Raw genomic sequence first — 23,107 nt, 5'->3', positions numbered from 1 at the left:
CACTTATCAGTCGGAGCTACCCATTGGGTACACATGCATATAAAGATGAAAACAATAGGTAACTTGCTCAAGTCCAGCTGCTGGCTGCCCATAAACCAAGAATAGGAGAAATGAGATGTGGTGAAAGGAAAGTAAGTTTATTTATCAAATGCTAGCAATTGGAGGATGGCCAGGCTCATGCCTTCAAAAGACCATTCCAACTTTTTGGGCTAAATAAAGGGGTTTAAGACGGAAAAGGTGTGGGAAATATGCAAGAGTGTTGCCCAAGGGTGTAGGTCTACATGACTTGTTTCAATGGTTATCTTGAGAAATTGTCTGTCCCAAAGGTCTGGTTTGCTTCATCCTGACTTTGGCCTGGTAGTGGTAGGCTAACTGTTCATAACTACCCCTAAGTGGGAGCTGTATCTCTCTGCCTGGTTTGTTTCAAAATTGGCCCCTGGATTACCTGAGCAAGCACATAATTACATAAGAAGCACTGTTCATTGAAGTGCCTGGTGGGAAAAGTAGAAACAAAGCATTTCAAAATATGTTTCAAAGCTGAAAACAAGAAAGGAAAAAAAGTTTTAAAATGCATTTTGAGGCTGGGATGCTCAGTTAAAAATAGACACTAGGGAATCCAAAAGGGAGGAGGCAAGGAGGGGTCAAGGGTTGAAAAACTACCTATTAGGTACTATGTTCACTACTTGGGTGGTGGGATTAATAGAAGACCAAACCTCATCCTCAGCAACACACAATATACCCATTAACCAACCTTAACGTGTACCTCCTGAATCTTAAAAAAAAAAAAAAAAAAAGACTTCTGGATCCAAATTGTTACTTAGACAACTGTAAGTCAGATATATTCAAGTACATCACCATCACTGTGTATTTATGTATGCATATATGCAAATATTGGGTGCATTTCTAATAAACAGCAATAGATTTCCTGGCTTTTGTATTTTTACTATAAGTTGTATTGTTTTATTTTCATTTCATGTTGTTCATTGCTAGTATGAAGAAATACAATTGATTTTTTAAATATTTCTCTTGAATGCGATAACCTTGCCAAATTCATTCATTCTAGTACTTTTTTTGTGGAGTCCATCAGGTTTTCTATATACATCATGCTGTCTGTGAATAGACAATTTTGCTTTTTTTCCCATCTGGAGGCCTACCATTTTTCTTTTTTTCCTTGTCTTATTCCACTGGCTAGAACTTCCAATACAATGTTAGGTAGAAATGTGAGAGCAGACATCCTTGTCTTGTTTCTGATGTTGGGGGAAAGTACTCTTTCACCATTAAATATGATGTTAACTGTAAATTTTCCATAGATGCTTTTGTCAGGTTGAGGAAGTTCTCATCTATTCCTACGTTGCTGAGTGTTTTTGTTAGAAATAAATGTTGGATTTTGTAAAATACTCATTCTGCATTTGTTGAGGATTTTTTTCATTTTTAGTTTGTTAATATGGTACATTATATTGATTGATGTTTCAAATATCAAACCAGCCTTGCATTCCTAGGATAATTGCCCGTAGTCATGATGTATTAACCTTTTTATGTGTTTTTGGATTCTGTTAAAATTTGTTAAAAACATTTTTATTTTCAGTGAAGATTATTGGTTTATAGTTTTCTTTCCTTATAATGGCACCCTCTGGTTTTGGTATAAGAGTAATTTGTGCTTCATAGAATGAGTTGGGAAGCGTCTTCTCCTCTTCAGTTTACTGGTTGAGTTTGTTTAGAATTGATGTTGTTTTCATTAACTGTTTTGTAGAATTCACCAGTGAAGCCATCTGGCCGGCTGTTTTCTTTGTGGAAAATTTAATTTAATTTATAATTACTAATTAAGTTTTTAAAAAATACGTCTAGGGCTATTCAGGTTATTTCTTTTTGAGTGAGCTGTGGTAGTTTGTGTATTTTGAGAAATGTATCCATTTCATCTAAACTAATTTATTGGCATAAATTTGTTCATAATACTTCCTCATACTTCTAAAATCTGGATAATCTGTACTGATGTTACTTCTCTTGTTCCTGATACTAGTAACTTGTTTCTTCTCTCTTTTTTGCTTAATCAGTCTAGCTAGAGGTTTGAAAATTTTATTGATCTTCTCATCATAAGGATCTGTATAAAAATAAGGAGTTAGCAATATGAAAATCTTGGGACAGGGAAGAGCACTTGCACAGTTCCTGCAAAGGGGAGATCTTGGCATTTTCAAAGACAATAAACTGTAAGTGGCCAAGAATGGAAGCATGGAGGAGAGCAGTTATGAGACTATGGCAGTAATATAAGTCAGAGAAAGATGATGTTGTCTTGGACGACTGCAGTGGCTAATGAGGTGATGAGAAGTGATCAGAAGCAGATTATGAAGGTAGGGCTAATAGGAGCTGCCAGTGACTTGTACTTGGAATGACAGAGAAGAGTCATGAATTATGCCTAGTCTTAAGCCTGAGTAATGTGGTTAATGGTGGCTTTATGAAATAGGGAAGACTGAGAGGAGCCGATTTGGGTTATTATGGGGGTAAGTGCAGTGGAGATGAGACATCAACAGTTCGGATTTAGATGTAATGAAGAATTTGAATTCGAATGGTTAGTTAATTCAAATAATTTGTTGTTGCCACGTGTGTGTGTATGTAGGGGTTTCTTATGGCTTTGTTGTTGTTGTTGTTGTTGAGACAGGGTCTCACTCTGGTTGCCTAGGCTGGAGTGCAGTGGCACGATTTCGACTCACTGAAGCCTTGACCCCCCAGGCTCAGGTGATTCTCCCACATCTGAAGTAGCTGGGATTACAGTTGTGCACAACCACACCCAGCTAATTTTTTTTTTTTTTTTTTTTTTTTTTTGTATTTTAAGTAGAGGTAGAGGCAGGGCTTTCCTCTGTTGCCCAGGCTGGTCTCGAACTCCTGGATTCAAGCAATCCACCTGCCTCAGTCCCCCAAGTGGTAAGATTACAGGCCTGAGCCACCACACCTGGCCAGTTGTATATATTTTTTATGTTTGCTTAAGTTATCCAGGAAATTCAATCTTTACTTCATAAAGATTGTCTATCTAATGAAGCCACTACATAAGAGATATTCAAGGTAGAGGAGGCAATGTTTTACAACTGCATTAGCATATAATTTCACATAAAACATTCAAATTATACCATGAAATAGAAGAAACAGATATATATGAATTGTGCTAATAAGGACATAGGTGTGAAGTGATCAGATTTCAGGGTATACCTTATGCTAACAAACCTTACAGAGAAATAGTCTATTTGTAGGTTGTATATGTAATGTGAATAACCAATAAAAACTTTCTTGGTAAGATCAAAACATGGAACTCTGAAATTATTTATTTTTCTTTTCCAAAGTTCTTTGTGTATAAATCAGATCTTGAGGACAACTCAGGAAAATTGGGCTCAGAGTCTCATACCTCCTTTAAAGCAGACCATGATGTTATTATGTTCAGCCCAAGTAGAGCTGATAAAATCTGGTGTCCTTGGAACAGGCCCAGAAGCTGACTAACTTCCAGGAGTAGAAGGATTGAATCTCTAATTTTGGGAAATGGTAAACTACAGACAAATCACTATCCTCTCCCAGAAAGTACTCTTAGGAGAATATTAAGCTGGTTAATCTATTGGACTTACCTCTTTTCTGATTATATATAGTAAGTCTCCCAGTCAGAATAAAATTCTTTCAGTCTCAGACCAAAGTAGAATCATAATAGAATACATTAAGGAATAAAGTTTTTAAATTTACGTTTTTGTTTCAGCAATCCTCTAAATAAAATGTAATAAGCATTTAGTATTAGCAAATCCTTTGAGGGCAGGGATCTTATTTGTGTCATTCATTACTATATTCCTAGCATAAGCATAGTGTGGGTACTCTGATAATTTTCTAGATGAATATGTATATTAGTGAAACTTCATAGTAGAAAGCATGGCTTATTTCATGTATTTTTTAATACATTTCTTCACTAGAGGGTGCTGTGTAAGCATTCAGCACTTTAAAAGTGTCATCTCTTTCACTTGTACTTATTTGCAGGAAGATTGGATTTTTAAATCACCTGATTTAGCAAAAGCTTTCATTTCTTTTTGTTTTCAAAGCAGTACTGGTGGTATTGTGTATGGTTAAATTAATGAAAATGAGAGATTAACAGCAGCATTAACACAAATGTTTCCTTTCTTCCTCCTCCTTAGGAGACTTATGACCCCAATCATGTATGCTGCTCGAGATGGTCACACCCAGGTTGTTGCTCTCCTTGTTGCTCATGGAGCAGAAGTTAATACCCAGGATGAGAATGGTTACACTGTGAGAAACATTTTTACAATGTTTCTTTTTGTTTCTGTTATTATCAGTAATCTACGAAAAAAGAATTTTAAGAAGTAATAATTACAAAAGGCCTGGAATATAATTGCTCTCTGGTGGAAAAAAAGCAACAGTTGAAATAGAAGGGCATGGTGGCTCACACCTGTAATCCCTGCACTTTGGGAGGCCAAGGCGGGCGGATCACTTAAGGTTAGGAATTTGAGACCAGCCTGGCCAACATGGTGAAACCCCGTCTCTACTAAAAAATACAAAAAATTAGCCAGGCATAGTGGCACGTGCCTTTAATCCCAGCTACTCAGGAGGCTGAGGCAAGAGAATCGCTTGAACCCGAGAGGCAGAGGTTGCAGTGAGCCAGGATTGCACCACTGCACTTCAGCCTGGGCAACAAGAGCGAAACTCCGTCTCAAAAAAAAAAAAGAAAAGAAATAGAAATGAGGAATTAACTGACTCTTGTAGTCCTTACTCTTGATTAAAAAAAAAAAAAAAATTGTAACACACAGCAAAATCTGGGCTCTAAAATATACATAAGAATTCTTTTTGTAGAAAACCCTTCAGTGATTGGCAAATAAATAATTTTATTCCATAACATCAGTTAATTGTATAAAACACTGGTTTTAAAAAATCAATGAGCTTTGCAGTCAGCTTTGCAATTACAGCTTTGGAAATATATTTACATTATATTGTAAAATGAAGAGATTGCATCATTCCATTAATTAACTGTTCTCTTTTTTATTGTGTCATAAATACTGTTGAAAACTTTTCCTGTCTGTCTTATATACACTCCTTCTCTTTAAACAATCTTCTTTTTCCCCCTACTTACAGGCTTTAACGTGGGCAGCACGTCAGGGTCATAAAAATATAGTTTTGAAGTTGCTTGAACTTGGAGCTAATAAAATGCTACAAACCAAAGATGGAAAGATGCCAAGTGAGATTGCAAAAAGAAACAAACATCATGAGGTATCCTTCTGTACATATTAAACTTATTTTTTGTAGCATATCACATTATCATTTGTAGAACGTTTGTATTATTTTGTTAGAATTAAAAGTGTAATTATAGTGTATCTGGCAATTATTAAATGTTTAAATATGTATCTTTCCTTCAGCCAGGTAATGAGAACTTTATTTTGCTAGAGTATTCATCTTCTACAAAACAAGAGGCACTTATAATATAGTAATTTAAAAGCTCTATGAAAGAGTAATAAAATCTTATTCTGGGCCCAGGAATAAAATTGTAATATACTATTTAAACATTTTAAACTGGTCCCAAATTTTAAAAGTAATTTAGTGAAAGCTAGTAAAATGCCGGTTTGAACATGTAACTCAAACATTCTTTTGTAAGTTTAATTAATGTATTAAACAATTAAAAATTAAATTCTTTAAGCAACATTTACTCTTATATGTGTGACGGGGCTTACGATAAAGTGATAATATACCTGGATGTATAATCTGTCATTCAGATGTTAAACTCAATAATAAATACTTGCCATACATTAAATTACTTTACCAATATAAACTTTTGGTCTGAAGATTAAAGCTTTAGCCACAAGTCTGTAACTTCTAAGCAAGGATCAAGTATAGTACAATTATAAAACTAAGTTGTTTAGTTCAAGAGTTTGTAACACTGAGTTCCCGAATTTGAAAGCATGTAAAATTCCAAAGATTCCGTCATGTAATCTTCAAACCACGCCACTTTTACTGCATATAAAGTAACTTCCTCTAACCTTTTAAGCAACCTGATAAACATGGCTATCATTTTCCAAATATTATTCTAATATTTTCAGAATTATTACAGGGTAAACAGTAATCACTACAGCCTTGTAGAACTTCAAAAAGGAATCTACCATTTTTCTTCTAAACTTTGAAAATTTAAAAACTTAAAATTATGTTATTACATTGTTAAATGTAGAGTAGGTGACACCAAACTTGACATAAGAAGTTTATGAACATCAAAGGTTATTTTGAATCATAAATCATTTATTGAAATGAGATTTGATCTTGTATTTTGGCTGATTATGCGATATAACCTTGACTTCCTAAGAGGTTAGATTTTAAAACTCAGGAATTTCACCATATCTTTTTGAGGTGTTCAGTTAGGATTTGTATACATTTAGTCATGCTCATTACTCTCTTCCCACTTAGCAATGTTTTTAAAGTACTATCTTAATATTTAATCTGAGTCATTTATCCAAATGGAATTTTTAGTTTTGCTATATATCTTACCAAAAATATTAATTACTGTCTTCCTTTAATTATTACTATTTTGAATTAGATGTACTTTTTTCTTTTCTGATTATTATAGGTCAAGGAAGCACTTACTTGATATCCCAATTATCCTGATTTGTTTATTATACATTGTATATGTGTATCAAAATATCGCATGTACCCCCCAAAATACATACAACTGTGATATATCATTTTTTTAAAAGTTGTTGTCAGGGTAGTAAATTGGGAAACATCTGTCCCACTTAGTTGCTAAAATTTCTTTTCTGGATATGAGATAATCGTATGTTCGGTTTCTTTTAAGTGTAAGTTACAGTATGCAATGTTAATTATATTTGAATGATGTTAACTTTTTTCAGATCTTCAACTTACTTTCTTTTACTTTAAATCCATTGGAAGGAAAACTTCAACAGCTAACTAAAGAAGACACTATTTGTAAAATATTGACAACAGATTCTGATAGAGAAAAAGATCACATTTTTAGGTAATATAGCATGTTTTAGTTCAACAGAATACCTATAAGTAAAATTTGTGTATATTTTATTGTAGTAAATGTGGTGACTTATTTAAAATATATGATATTTTAAATGTTTACAAGCATTTTTAAATGTCTGGGTTTTTAGTGTTCTCCAGAATTTTAGAAAATTTTTATTCGTTTTTATATACTAACACTAATGCTAATAACTTTAAATGTAAACTTTAAGTAAGAGATCAACAATAAAATCTATTTTTAAAAGGTTCTGGAATTATATTAGTGTTCAAACAGTGTAACACCTTGTTTTCTAATTATTTTTAGTACAGGTCTAATTTTATAAGCTAAAATTAAAGATACACTTTTCCCCCCAGAACACCGCTGTTCAGTACACGGCCAAAAATAATTCTCTCCTTACCCCATTTAAAGTTACTTACATTTTACTTACTGCAATTAAAGAGATGTGGGTTTTTTTCGTTTTTTGTTTTTTGTGGGTGTTTTTGCCTCAAACACCTGGGCTCAAGCAGTTCTTCTGCCACAGCCTCCCAAGTAGCTGGGACTACATGTAGGTGTATGTTACTGTACCAGGCTGAGGAGATTTTTATGTGCAGAAATTTCGCAAGGAGTACATACTGGCATATATTTTCATTTTGGGGAAAGATGAGTTATACTTCTCATATATCTTCAATCACAAAACCTTACTTATTCCTTTGATATAGCATAGGTCTGGTGTGCAGATTGAAAATATATTCTACATAAATTCATTATTATTCATATTCTCTTGCAATATAAATATATATTTATCATTTGTGCATTTATACTCTGCTCTGAAATTGACATTGCTATAAATGTATACAGTTCATATACAGCATTTGGAGATCTGGAAGTATTTTTACATGGTCTTGGACTTGAACATATGACAGATTTACTAAAGGTAAGATCTTATATAACCTACAGTGAGTTATGCATATATGTTAATTTGTTGGTTATATAACATTAGATATTAATTCATAAACATGTCTATGAATAACTGCCAATTTACTTTTCACCATAATTTGTAGTACATCCCGATTTCAAATTTCTGAAAAACATTTCAAAAATGTATTATTCTAGAAATTTACATAAATTAGAATCTGAGATTAAACAGTTTTTACCCACTGTCTAACCTTCATATACACCTGAGCCCTTAGTTTGTTTCTGTAGTTGCTCATCTTCTTGAGTAGAATTTTGGAGGGGCATGATTTTAAACCAAACACACCTGGTATCAGATTCTTGCTCTAATGTTTAATCACTGAAATGTGTGACTTAAATATCTCATTTTCTTCATAAGGATAATAATACCTAGTGTAGGGTTGTCATGAAGGTTAAATCAGATCATATGCCAAGCACTGTCTGGGTGTTTTAAGCATACATTATAGGGTTTGAGTCCATGACAGTTGTTATCAGCTAGGCGGGGATACTGAAGCAGTAAAGCACTATTTAAGATAGACTCCTCTTGGGAGTGTGCACATTCTGTTAAAATATTTCAGAGTTGTGCTTCATTGTATAATCTTGAAATGTCTCCCTATTTGGAGAAATCTTGAGTAAAACTACATGATGGTTTAATGTGATACAGTCAGAAATTTAAAATATTCATAAAACATAATTTCTGCTAAATTTTATAGAACTGCTTTTCTTGTAAGCAAATATGAATGGTAATCATTTGAATCTGGAAAACTAGCTATATTTATACTTTTTAGGTGAATATAGTTATTATGATACTCACTACTCTCTACTCAATAGCATAATTCTATATCTATATATCCTGTCCCCTCTAGAAAATTGGAATTTGCTTGAGAGTGAAGCAAGTAACTAACTTATGAACGTTTGCCTACTTCTCCTTCTACCATTTTAATTATATGGAAAGGTGGCCTTTTTTTTCCTTTTATACAGGAAAGGGATATAACGTTAAGACACCTTTTGACCATGAGGGAAGATGAATTTACAAAGGTTAGTATCAATTTCAAAAATTCCAATATATTGTTTGATGTTTTTAAAATTGTGCATCCTTTTCTTCTCTCTTTTTAAAATGCTAGGGCTACAGACAAAAGATTGATCTTTTACTGTGTCCTTGATTAGATATGATTATGGATAACCATATCTAAAATCTTGTGTTAGTGTTAAGTTACTTTAAGAACATGTAATGACTTACAGTTTGGGTGTTTTTTTTTTTTCAGATTGTCATGACATCTCAGCTAAAAGTGATCCTTCAGTTTCAAATGTGAAATAGATTTGTAAAATGGGGCACTTACAAATAAGAGATGGTTTTTTTATGTATATGGGTATTAACACATGTCTCCCAAGCCTTTTGTTTGGTTCTCAGAACTGAGACCTTTTATTTTGCAGTCTAGTATTATCTAATAACATATAGCTGCAGGATGTATTAGAGACACTTTTATAAATAGGATATGTAAAAAGCAGTGATCTGACTGCATGACCACATTGGAAACTTGACATTTTTAATATCACTAAAAATCAGTAAGCATACTACAAAACTAAATTCAGTATAGAAAATTTAGTTTAACACTAAAGGTAGAATACAAACAAAGATAGGGCTTAATTCTCATTTATCACTGATAATATTTTAAATAAAAATTCGAAGGAAATTTTGTTTTACTGTGTTTTTTTGAAATATTACATATTAAGTTCTAGTAATTTGTTTTGGGAGTCCATCATAGTTATGTATTGCAAAAAAATTGAGTATAATTATTATATATCTCAATATTCTAATGCTGTAACTAACATCAATCACAGTTATAAGAAAAACATATATTTTTTAGAAATGTGTTATTTTTCCAATAGATGCCTATTTTTTCAAGATGTGAATTCATCAAGAAAATATCTTTAGCGATTTTGAGTTTTAAATTACTCAAGTATAACTAACTTACTGTACCTTAAAATTGTTTCTGCTTAGAATGGAATTACCAGTAAAGACCAGCAGAAAATTCTGGCTGCTCTTAAAGAACTACAGGTAGAAGAGATACAATTTGGAGAGCTATCTGAAGAGACAAAGTTGGAAATCAGGTAAAATTAACTTATTTGTTCACATTATTAATAGTGTTAAGAACCAATTGTTCTTTTTAGTTTAATTTTCATAATGTCTGAGTCATTTTACTTGATACCATCATTTTCCCAGGGTAATAGATTTTGGAAGATACTATGTTCTGAAATTAGATGTGCTTTGTAAAGTCAATTTTTATAAAGTCATTTACCAAGAAGCAAACAATATGTCTTCTTGTTAACTCACATAGAAATATTTTTGTTTTATTTTTTTCATTGCGTCTTGCTAAATTGAACCTTACAAACAATCCCATGCTTTTTATAGTATACCTTTAAAAATCATTTTAGAGGTTAAACTGAAAATTCAAAGTAGTAATATTTTCACTTAGGGCAATAAGAAAACATGTCTCATGTAGCTCAGTTCTATTTTCAGCTTTACTGTATGAGATGTAAACTTCATTTCCAATATTATAAACTTGTCAAGCAATGATTAATAATCCCAAATCTAGCCGGGCGCGGTGGCTCACGCTTGTAATCCCAGCACTTTGGGAGGCCGAGGTGGGCGGATCACGAGGTCAGGAGATCGAGACCACGGTGAAACCCCGTCTCTACTAAAAATACAAAAAAATTAGCCGGGCGTGGTGGCGGGTGCCTGTAGTCCCAGCTACTCGGAGAGGCTGAGGCAGGAGAATGGCGTGAACCCAGGAGGCGGAGCTTGCAGTGAGCCGAGATCGCGCCACTGCACTCCAGCCTGGGCGACAGAGCGAGACTCCGTCTCAAATAAAAAAAAAAAAAAAAAATCCCAAATCTATTTTGAAAATAATATTTGATTTTATTAATATATTATAGAGCAATAAATGATTTTTTTTAATTTTTTGAAATATAGATTCTTGGGACATTTCAAAGAGAGACACAGGGAAGTCCTATGCATTTTTTACCTAGTGTTTCCCAGTATTAGTATCTTTTATAACTGTAGGACAATATCAAAACCAGAAAATTTACATTGGTACGACCCATAAGGCTTACTCATATTTCATGTGTTATGCACTCATTTGTGTGTGTATATATATATAATTTTATCACATTTATAGCTTCATGTAACTACTTCCGTGTTCAATGTACTTAACACAGGGCTCTCTCATAATACCCCTTTATAGCCACATCTAACCTTCTCCCCATCCCAACTCCTAGCAGCCAATAATTTGTTCTCCATCTTTTTAATGATGTTATTTCATGAATATTATATAAATAGAATCATACAGTATATATCCTTTTGAGATTAACTTTTTTCAATCATCCTAATTTTCTTGAGGTTCATCAAAGTTGTTGCATGTATCAGTACAATAGTTAATTCCTTTTTATTGCTGAGTAGTATTCCATGGTATGTATATACCACAGTTTGTTTAACCATTTATCCATTGAAGAACATTTGAGTAGATTTTAGTTTTTAGCTATTCCAAATAAAACTGCTATGAACATTCATCTACAAGATTCTGTTAGAAAATACATTTTCTTTCTCTGGGATAAATGCCAAAGAGGACAATTGTTAGGTTGTACAGTGGTTGCATATTTAGTATATTTTAAAACTGCCCAACTGTTTTCCAGAATGGCAGTACTGTTTTATATTTCTAGCAAGTGTATGAGTGATCCAGTTTGCTCTCCATCCTCACAAGCATTTGGTGTTAGCATGATTTTTTTTAGCCATTTCTGATGGGTATACAGTAATAGCTTGTTGTGTTTTTATTTGCACTTACTAATAGCTAATGATGTCAAACAGCCTTTTATATCTTATTTGCCGTATGTGTACTTTTTGTGGTGAAATTCTAACAATATCTTTTGCCCATTTTATGTTGGATTAATTGTTTTTTAATGTTGAGTTTTGGGAGTTATCTACATTCAAATATTTTGTTGGATATGTGATTTGTAAATATTTTTCCCAACTCTGTAATTTTTCTTTTCATCCTCTTAATGGTGTCTTTCACAGAGCAAAAACTTTTATTTTGATGAGGTCTAAGTTACCAAATTTTCCCTTTACAGAACAGTACTTTTGGCATATTTTTAGTATCAAGTTAAAGAACAGAAATTTTCTTAAAGAAATTAGGTCTCAAAGATTTTCTCCTATGCTTTTTTCCTGGAAGTTTTATAGTTTTACAGTTAAGTCCATGATACATTTTGAGTTCATTTTTGTAAAGTTATGAGGTTTAGGCTGAGGTTCATTTTTTTTTTCACCTGGGGATGGCTAATTCCTCCAGCACTATTTATTGAAAATGGTGTTCCTCCCCCATTGAATTGCTTTTGATTGTATGTCAAAAATTAATTGGGCATATTTGTGTGGGTATAATCTGGGTTCTCTATTCTGGGTTCTTTATGTGTCTATCCCTCTGAAAGTACCACGTCTTGATTACTCTAACTATATGGTAAGCCTTAATATCAGAAAGAGTGATTCCTCTCATTTTGTTCTTTTTCAAAATCATCTTGGCTATGCTAGAGCCTTTTTCTTTCCATATACATTTTAGATAAAGCTTTTCTATGTCTACAAAAAACCTTTATGAGATTGTGGTGGTAATTCCATGAATCCTATTGATTAATTTAGGTATAATTGACATTTAGCTATGTTAATTCTACTAATTCATAAACACAGATATCTCTAAAAGTTTTAGGTTTTATTTTTTTTAAATATATTTTTTGAGACCGGGTCTCACCCTGTCACCCAGGTTGGAGAACAATGGCACAATGAGGGCTCACTGCAACCTCAAATTCCTGGGCTCAGGTGATCCTCCCACCTGAGCCTCCTGAGTAGGGGAGACCACTGGCATGCACCACCATGCCTGGCTAATTTTTAAAATTTTTTGTAGAAACAGAGTCTCCACTTTGTTGCCACAGTTGGTCTCAAACTCCTAGGTTCAAGTGATCCTCCCACCTTGGCTCCCTAAGTACTGGGATTACAAACCCGAGCCACCATTTCTGACCTTCTTTGTTTTCTTTCATCAGCGTTTTGTCATTTTCATCATACAGATCTCATGCATATTTCATTAGATTTATACCTAAGTATTTCATTTTCTTTGGCACAATTGCCAATGGTATTTCTCTTTTTATTTGTTTCCATGTGCAATTGATTTTTGTGTCTCGACTGTACATTTCCACCTTACTGAACTCAGTTATTAGTTCTAGGAGGCTTTTTGTAGATCATTTGAGATTTCCTATTTAGATAATCATGTAGTCTGCAAAAAGAGGTTAATTTTTTCCTTTCACATTTGTATACCTTTTTTCTTCCCTCATGGCAGTGGGTAAGACTTCCAGTATTATGTTGGATAAGAGTGGTAGATAGTGGACATTCTTGCCTTCTTCCCAATCTCAGAAGAAAACCATGCACTTTTTTACTATTAATTAACTGTGATGTTAGCTATAGGTTTTTTGAAGATTCTTTTTATGAGATTGGGGAAGTTATGTGCTATTCATTTTTCTAAAAGTTTTTATCATGAATGGTTGTGGAATTTTTTCAAATGCTTTTTCTATCCCAACTGGTATGACCATATGACTTTTTTCTTTAGCCTGTTGATATGGTTACTTTGTTAGATTTTTAACTATTGAACCAACCTTGCATACCTGGATTCATCCCATATGGTTGTGGGTTATTATTCTTTTTATGCATTGTTGGATTTGATTTGCCAGTATTTTGCTAAGAATTTTTGTATCTAAGCTCATGATAAATATTGCTCTGTAAGTTTCTGTTTTGTATTTTGTCTGGTTTTGGTATCAGGACAATACTGGCCTCACAAAATGTATTGGAATGTATTCCGTCTCCTTTTATTTTCTGTAAGAGATTGTGTAGAATTGACGTTAACTTTTCTTTAAACATTCTGTAGATTTCTCCAGTGAAACCATCTGAACCTGGATATTTTGTGGGGGAAGCTTTTAAATTACAATTTGATTTATTTAATGGTCATAGGATTATTCAAGTTATATCTGTTTTACTTTAGCTGAGTTTTGGTAATGTGTGGTTTTTCAAGGACTTGGTTCATTTTTTCTAATTTAGCCAAAAGTTGCCCCTAGTATTTCCAGCTACTCTTTGGATGGCTGTGGGATCTGTTATAATACCCCTTTTCATTCTTTATATTGGTGATTTCTGTCTTTTCTCTTTTTATCTCTGTTAGTCTTGCTAGAGGTTTATGCATTTTTTTTCAAAGAACCTGCTCTTATTGTTTCAGTAACTTTTCTCTATTGTTTTTGCTTTTAGTGTCATTGATTTCTGCTGTTATTCTTACTATTTTCTTCCTTCTGCTCACTTTGAATTTATTTTGCTCTTTTTCTAGATTCTTGAGGCAGAAATCTAGATCATTTTTGAGACTTTTTTCTTATGTAAACATTTAGTCTTTTACATTTCCCTCTCAGCACTGCTTTAGTTGCATTCCACAAATTGTGATACATTGTGTGTATCATTTTCATTCACTTCTATGTATATTTTTATTTTCTTTGAGACTTCCTCTTTGACCCATGGATTATCTAAACAACCCATGGTGTATGGTGTTTAATGTCCACATGTTTGGAGATTTTTCTGTTATCAATTTCCAGTTTGATTCTGTTATGGTCAGAGAATATACACTGGATGATTTCAAGGGTTCGGTAGCTACATGTGACTGGTGGCTAGATGGAGATACAGAGAATTAAGATTTTAAAGGCTTTGGCATGTTGAAGCAAATCCCCCAAAAATTAATAGAGTTAACTTTAATAAGGATAAATGGAAAGTCTAAGATTAACTGTATTACTATAGGATGGGACTTAATATACATGAAGAATCATTAAGAGTTTTTAAGTTTATTATTAATTTAGTTTAGGTTAACAGTGTCACATGACTAGTTATGGAAAGCTTGCACTGTTAGGCTGCATTAATAGAAATATAATGTCTGGAATAAATAAGATAACAGTTTTATTGTATATAATACCTACTTCTAGAGATTTTTGCTTATGGAAAGAATTTAACCATATCATAGAATACAAACCCTGTAAGGCCTCTTCCACCTTTTTGATTATATGATTGTCTTTTCAGTAATTTTCACCTAGATGTTATAATCCGAAATAACCTATAATAATTGTTTTCATTCCACCAACTAGATAATTTTGAAATTATGTCACTTAGCAACACCACCTTATAACCAGCCTATGAAATTCTTTTTTCTTTTACAATGGTTTTCTCTCCCCAACTTTGAGGATTTGTGCACCAAATGTTTTTCCCCACTTTCTACCTCTCATTGCACTTGGTCCGGTTAATTACAAATTTTACCCAGTCTCTTGCTTATGTAAGCTTCTTTTAACTCAGTTTTTCTGTTCTTTTATTGCTTAGGAAACTCTCTTCCTTTCTTCTTTTAGTTTCATATGAGTCCGAAAGTAACCATTATCACAGGGACTAAGAATAGGAATAATACCTGTACAGAGGACAAATCAAATTTTTTGCCTCTAGAGCTTTTAAAAGTACATAGAAGTTCCCTGTAAGAAATCTTCACAAATATTTTTCTATTTCCTCAATTTCCTCTAATCTTACTTTTAATACCAGCTTAGTATTATTTTCTAAGTTTTCTTTTTTTAGTTGATTTAAGAGTATCACGATCATTTTATTTTTCTACTAATACAAATACTGTTTTTTATTTCAATGTATTCCAGTTTGATTTTTTCCCTAAAATAATTTTACAAATGAGGATTATATATCTAACATAAAAGTACCTTACATGTTAGTAGAGACTTGGTTTCTACATATATGCTTTTAAAACATATTATGGTTCGTAACCATGATTTATGCTAGTGGTTCCCTTACCTGGCTAAGTTATCAGAATGACCTAAGGAGCTTGGTGTATATATTAACCATGTTATCCATTGCCTGGGACATGACTGTGTAGACAAATTTTATTGAATATGTGGATAAATGAGTTAATGAATTATATCCTATACTTGCAAATGCAATGGTATTATCACTAGTAGACTAAAACTAATATTGTAATTATGATAAACATTAATTAAACATACAAACAATAGATTTCCACATTATTTTGGAGTTCAGAGAAGTATTCCAGGAAATAATATAGATGATCCTAATTTCTTAAAAACTTTATTACACAGCTTAAATTATAAACATTCCCCATATTAAAATTCCCTATTCCCATTTGTCCATTCTTCTTCCTTAATATATCTCCATATTACAGCAAGATCTATATTTAAAATAATGTCTCATCATTGTTTCAGAATAACATAATAGCTCTTAAATATTTAAATGCATTGTGAAGGATTTCAATTGAGAGGACTTAAAAATCAGCACACCTTCTTAAATATCATTGTTCATTTTCTTGCTTTTTTTTATTATTGTTTCTATGAAGGAATATTCTAAGTTCTAAATGACTGACTTGCAAATTAAATGTTTTTATATAACTTATTTGTATGATGGCAGGGTTGCCTATATGAATTTACTTTATGGGATTTAATAAATGTAAAGAATGTGCAGAATCCTGAACGGTTCACTTATTAAAAGCTACTGAATTTTTTTAAAAAAATGAAACTGGCAGACATATATTCCAGGAATTTGACCTTGTTATTAAATCACAGACTTTGTTTACATGCTGTTATGGAAAAGGTTTTACTTGCCATTTGTTCAAAGTCATTCTTTAAAGAAGAAATTAGTCACTAAGTCATAAGAAAACTAACAGCAGGAAAAGTTGAACTGATTGATTATAATCTCCTGGTAATGTGACTTCAACAATTTACTGATTTATTTTAAGATAGTTTTCTTCTATGTGTCAAAATCTTCTAAAATAATCTGTTACAACAATGCATACACACACTGCATTTACTTTTTTCTGCCTTAGTATGTTTGCAGAATTAAAGTATGCAATTTAAAGCCAGTGCAGTGGGGTATGCCTGTAGTCCCATCTACTTGAGAGGCTGAGACAAGAGGGTAACTTGAACCCAGGAGTTCAAGGCCAGCCTCGGCAACATAGCAAGACTCTCTTAAAAAAATAAAGAGTGCAATTTAAAATGTTAATATCCATTCTGTTGCTAATTTTAGATATTTTGAACAGAAATAATAAATTTTCATTCACATTTGAAATTTTTAACTGTTCCTGTTTAGACTCTTTGTCTGAGCTAACTGACATCCACTTGAAGGTGTCAGAAACATCTCAAAACTATGTCCATCAAGGAAACTGCTCCACCCCAAAAAATCTATATAGTTGTTAAGATGTTATGTAAAAGTGTATTGTTCACCCCTGTTATTTATAGACATTCTAAAATTGGAAACCCTAAATACTGAACATCAGGAAAATGGTTAAATTCCATTGCATCAATATAATTATTGTTTTATCATTAAAATTATTTTGAAACTTAATGTCATGGGAAAATACTCATGATAATTATAAAAGGCACAATATACAAGGTCATGTGAAGCACAATGTCAGTTATATATATCCATAGGAAAAACACTGGAAGAAAATGTGTATTTTAAGAAAATATTCTGAGAGAAAATAGTACCAGTCAATTGTCTGTGAGTAGTAAGATTGTTGATGATTTTAATTTTTTTCAGATATTCTACAGTGAGCACATAATACCTTTGCTTATAATACCTTTATTTAAAGTGTAAATTTTATCTTAGTACTTGACTTCAAATTTTTTAAATGGCCTGTTGTTTTAGTTCGCTTATACTATGTTATGCTGTAGTAACAAATAATTTCTAAATGTCAGTCACTTATAATAACAGACTTAATTTCCTGATCATCTATATCATGGGTCAGCAACAGTGATCTTGTCATTCTGAGAGTAGGCTGGAGGAACAGTCTCAACCTGGGACATACTGCTCTCATGGGAAAGGGAAGAGAGAGACGGCAGGATCATTCAGTGGCTCTTGAAGCTTCTGTTCAAAAGTTACACAGTAACTTCCAATCATATTTTATTTGCTAAAGCAAGTCATGTGGTCAGGCCTCATGTCACTGGGGCATGAATTATAGTCCCCTGACAGGGATCGGGGGACTGGTACTAGTTAGCTCAGTAGAAAAGACATGAGAATTTGATCAAATAATGCAGTCTACTATACCTATGTCATATCTGCTTATTTTGAATTTTTTAAATAAGCACAAAGTTATCAGGCCTGCCATAGAAAGTTGTGTAGGTTGTATACTGTACAGCTGTGATGGAGAGGCACCATTCACATAGTGTAAATGACACACTGTAGAGTTTTGTTTTGTACAACTTGTCCATCCATATTCAGTGTCTCTGAAAATTATATGTCACAAGAAAGGTATATATTTTCCTTTCATTCATTAAGACTAATTTTGCTACTAATAAAATTTGCTTATTTTGAACTCAGTCTTACTATCTTAAGAGCTGATAAATTTATATTCTGCATATATATTTGTGAATCACCTGTCTAAAATTACATACCTGCTATCAGTTGATACTTCAAATGATAATTCTCAATGGATCTTAATTTCCTTGAGGTCATAAATTAAATATATATGTCATTAGTGAATTACTCATTCAGTAGTTATTCTTTTTCTTGATAAATAAAATTTGAATATTTAAAGAACACTGAAATCTAAGTTACAAGTGTACTTATATAAATAGTACATGGAAACAAAATACAAGTAATCACTGCTGTTGCTTTGGCAGAAATGTGTCATATACCCTAAGTTCTGTGTTTTCTAGAGTAAAGATCAGAAAGAAAATAGAATAAAGAAGAATTACATCTTTTTTGAAAATGGTTCTATGAATACTTATTGCTAAATAGAACAAGAGTTTTCCTACATTTTTTAATTTTAGGTTTGCTTGTTGAAAGCAACCATCAGGTACTTTTTATTCTAAGTCACTTGATTATATGTATTATGTATATAAAGTTTATATTTTATAAAACTGTTAAAGTGAAATCGTTCATTTTTTTCAGCCTAATAGCTAAGAGAATAGACTTGTCTTTAATGAAAATACTATATACATCCCAGTAATGTATCTTAGAAGTTTGCTATTATTTTCACTGGAGGCTGACATTGCTTGCTTTTCATAACCTTTCCTTCTAGAAATGGTGTAAGAAACTTTGTATAGTATGTAGTCAAAACTTCTACAAATAAGAATTTCTGTATGGGCTTAGAAGTATCCTTTGGGGGCTAGGATGGTGGCTCACACCTATAATCTTAGCACTTTGGGAGGCTGAGGCAGGTTGATCACATGAGGCCAGGAGTTCGAGGCGAGCCAGGCCAACATGGTGAAACCCCATCTCTACTAAAAATACAAAAATTAGCTGGGCGTGGTGGTGCACACCTGTAATCCCAACTACACAGGTGGCTGAGGCACGAGAATCACTTGAACTCAGGAGCAGAGGTTACAGTGAGCCTCGCACCACTGCACTCCAGCCTGGGCAACAGAGCAAGACTCTGTCTCACACACACACAAACACATACACGCACACACACACACACACACACACACACACAATTACCTTTGGTCCAATAATAGTAGTTTTTGTTGTATTTTTATTTCAGTAGATACTGTTAAAGGACTCCCCAGAAAGGTCATCTAATACACTTGTCAACTCTTGATATTAATGATCTACTTAATTTTTGTCATTCTGCTAGGATGTGGCATCTTATGGTTATTGTATTCCCATATTTGTTATCCATTCAAATTTTGTTTCTTTCTTTTTCTCTGAATTCTCTGTTCAAATAGCCTTGACCAACTTTTCTGTTGGGTTAAGTTTCTTCGTTGTTTCTACTGTAAACTGGCTTCTGCCACTGAAGCTAATCTAGTCACCAATGTTTTCTCATTGCCAAAATCAGTATACTTAATGTGCTTAATCTTTTCTCCTTTGAATCCATCCCCTTCATTGCCATTCATAACAACTCTTAACTACTGATTTTCTTCTACTTCTCAGGCTATATTTCCTTTAGTGGCTTTTCTGTTCCACCCCTATCAACACTCCCTTCTTCATGGTATGTCCTATGGTCTTCTTCATGATCATAGTTTTGATTTCTGTTGGTGACATCTCTAATACTACTGTGTTTGTGCTACCTTCACAATTGAAGGAAAGACTGAATCTTGGTTAGAGGTTAGTGAAAATAAAGATGTATATTTTTCACATTGAGGTTCACCAACTCTGAATTGTATCTATCTTCATGAGTCTTTAGAGCCCAGAATAAATGCCCTTGCAAGACCCCCATTTTCTACCACTTACTGGTTGTTGCCACCCGCATGTCTCCTCACCATTGCAGTCATCATAATTATGTTTGCTTGAACACCAGCTATGTACTAGGCACGATCCTAGGTACTTTATGTACATTGTCTTCTTGAGTCCTACTGTCTCCATTCTAGAGATATGGAAATATTTGGCTTAAGATTATTCTTGGCCGGGCACGGTGGCTCACGCCTGTAATCCCAGCACTTTGGGAGGCCAAGGCAGGCGGATCACGAGGTCAGGAGATCAAGACCATCCTGGCTGACACAGAGAAACCCCGTCTCTACTAAAAATATAAAAAATTAGCTGGGCATGGTGGCGGGTGCCTGTAGTCCCAGCTACTGGGGAGGCTGAGGCAGGAGAATGGCGTGAACCTGGGAGGCGGAGCTTGCAGTGAGCCGAGATTGCGCCACTGCACTCCAGCCTGGGTGACAGAGCAAGACTCCATCTCCAAAAAAAAAAAAAAAAAAAAAAAAAGATTATTCTTGCCCAAAATCCTAAAGTTAATAAGTGTGGAAGCTGAATCCAAACTCACATTGACTCTTGACTCAAGAGCCTGTGTTCTTAATTATTATGCCATAATGTTTTCTTTTATCCCACTGTTTTCCCCACCATGCACCACCAAATTCAATTCCTTGCTTGGCGGCACTGCCTTCCATAGAAACCAAGAAAAACTGAGAATCATCGTAGATTCTTCCATTACGTACAATCCATCACCAAGTTTTTCAGTTTATTCTCCTAAAGGTTTCTCAAGCCATTGCTCTACCTCCTTCCCACAGTAAGACTGCCACTGCCAGATCCTTAGTTTAAGTTTTCCTTCATCATCTCTTGGATGCATTTCTCTGTTAGTTGCCTGATTATTCTGCTTCTATTTTTGTGTTCCTTTTATCCACACCACTCTCCAAATAAACATTCTCATTTAAAAGTCTAAAAGTCTAATGTTCAAATTTCCTGTTAAAAATCTCCTAGTAACTCTACATCATCAGAAAGGTAAAATTCAATTCCTTATGCTGACACAAAAGTTCTTTTAATAAATGGTTATATCCAGCCTTTTCTCTTACTACTTTTCAATAATTTGTGTTTTAATTACACTTTAATGACCTTTACCCCTGTACTCTTGCACCTGCTATTCTCTTTATCCAGAATCTCTTCCTTACCTACTTGGCAAACTTTTTCTTCAACCACAGACTCAATTCAAGTATTATCTCTGTAAAGCATTTCTAATTCCCTACTCCCTCCTTCTCATGTGATATTAAATTCATTCCCCCTGAATTTTAGATGTCTCCACTATAAAATAGTATTAACAACATCTATCCTATAGGGGTTGTTAGGAAAAATCAAAAGAAATAACAAATGTAAAATAACTAGTGCAGTGTCTTCACATAGTAGCTACTCAAATATTGGTTATTTTATCTTCCTCTTTCATGTGTTCCTGTAAATAATAAAGCTGTAATTGTATATCTGCATCTTATCCTGAACTTTAAGATCCTCGGGATTGGAGGTTTGTTTTTCTTTTATAATCAGTGCCTGTTTCAGTACCTAATCTGTATTAGCTATTCCATGAATTCTTTTGGAAGAATCTAATTTTATGACTAGATTTTCAGTAACTAGCTTAGTAGAATGAAATAAATTGCTCTTATTAGTAATTCCTGCTTGTTTGTTTGTTTCCTTTCTTTAGTGGTGATGAGTTCCTCAACTTTCTTCTCAAATTAAATAAACAGTGTGGCCATTTAATAACAGCTGTACAGAATGTTATTACTGAGTTACCTGTAAATTCTCAAAAGGTATTCTACAAAAGTTATTAAGTGAAGAAAAGTATGAACACTGAAGAACATTCCAGATAAGTTCATGATAATTCAATAAATAGTACGGATTTGCTGAAATTATATCGTTTGTTCTGCAAAATCACATAAGATCTAAATAAGTCAATTTGTTTAATATTACTCCTTTACATACTAATTTTAAAACTTTGTATTCTTGCCCTCAAGAAAAAGAAAATAAGTCAGACCAAAAATTAAACTGATCCATGTATTGAATTTACCATGTGTTCTTGTTTAAAATATAAAGTGACAGGAGACCCAAGTGAAAATGGAAACAAAACAGTGTGTTATTTAAAAAGCGTATCAATAAAATATTTTTTAATAAATTTAGAATAGGAAGAGTGTAAGTGGCCAGGCATGGTGGCTCATATCTGTCATCCCAACACTTTGGGAGGCCCAGGTGGGAGAATTGCTTGAGGCCAGGAGTTTGAGACCAGCCTAAGCAACATGGTGATACCCTGTCTCTACAAAGAATTTTTAAAAATTAGCTGCGCATGATAGCATGTGCCTCTAGTCCTAGCTGAAAATTAGCTGGGCATGATGGCATGCACCTGTGGTCCTAGCTATTCAGGAGGCTGAGGCAGGAGGATCACTTGAGCCCAAGAGGTTGAGGCAGCAGTGAGCCATGATTGCACCACTGCACTCCAGCCTGGGCAGTGGAACAAGACACTTTCTCAAAAAAAAGAAAGAAAAAGTGTAAGTGGCCTGCAAAAGCAGCTTATTTCATGTGATTAGGTTTTAGCTGTTTGTCTTAGTGAAAATTTTTTGATGCACTTGTTTTCCAGTGATTTTTATATAACATCAATTAATATGAGAATCATCATTTTTAAAACCTTCATGAACTGATTTGTTCATCATAAATGTTATTACTAATATTAATCTCCATATAGAAAGTTATATATACATATATTCAGGAAATGCATTTGGCAAGCCCATTTGATTATAGTTTTATAAAATTACTTATTTTTGGTGTCAGTATTTATCCTAAACAAAAAAATGCCTTTCAATTATATAATCTAATGTTTAAGAATGTTGTATAATCTTTGTGGATATGAAGTTGTAGAAAGTTAT

The 23,107-nt window shown here is 33.4% G+C and overlaps 1 protein-coding gene and 1 long non-coding RNA gene across 4 annotated transcripts in view; one reads left to right on the top strand and one right to left on the bottom strand.

Annotated features, from left to right (window-relative positions):
• Positions 1-23,107, bottom strand: part of LOC134737038 (uncharacterized) — a 165,668-nt gene that overhangs the window by 91,759 nt on the left and 50,802 nt on the right. The gene's annotated exons all lie outside the window — the stretch shown is intronic.
• ASZ1 (ankyrin repeat, SAM and basic leucine zipper domain containing 1) overlaps positions 1-23,107 on the top strand; it is a 65,117-nt gene that overhangs the window by 37,842 nt on the left and 4,168 nt on the right. For all 3 annotated transcript variants that reach the window (XM_055283783.2, XM_055283785.2, XM_055283784.2), the window contains 7 exons: positions 4,158-4,269; positions 5,110-5,244; positions 6,867-6,991; positions 7,838-7,913; positions 8,912-8,968; positions 9,933-10,042; positions 21,895-22,000. In XM_055283783.2, the coding sequence (XP_055139758.1) occupies positions 4,158-4,269; positions 5,110-5,244; positions 6,867-6,991; positions 7,838-7,913; positions 8,912-8,968; positions 9,933-10,042; positions 21,895-22,000 (721 nt within the window). The remainder of the gene's footprint in view (positions 1-4,157; positions 4,270-5,109; positions 5,245-6,866; positions 6,992-7,837; positions 7,914-8,911; positions 8,969-9,932; positions 10,043-21,894; positions 22,001-23,107) is intronic.

This window comes from Symphalangus syndactylus, chromosome 6 (genome assembly GCF_028878055.3).
Source record: "Symphalangus syndactylus isolate Jambi chromosome 6, NHGRI_mSymSyn1-v2.1_pri, whole genome shotgun sequence".
NCBI lineage: Eukaryota > Metazoa > Chordata > Mammalia > Primates > Hylobatidae > Symphalangus > Symphalangus syndactylus.
The sequence above is the reverse complement of the archived record's forward strand: the minus strand, read 5'-3'. Positions and strand labels throughout refer to the sequence as shown.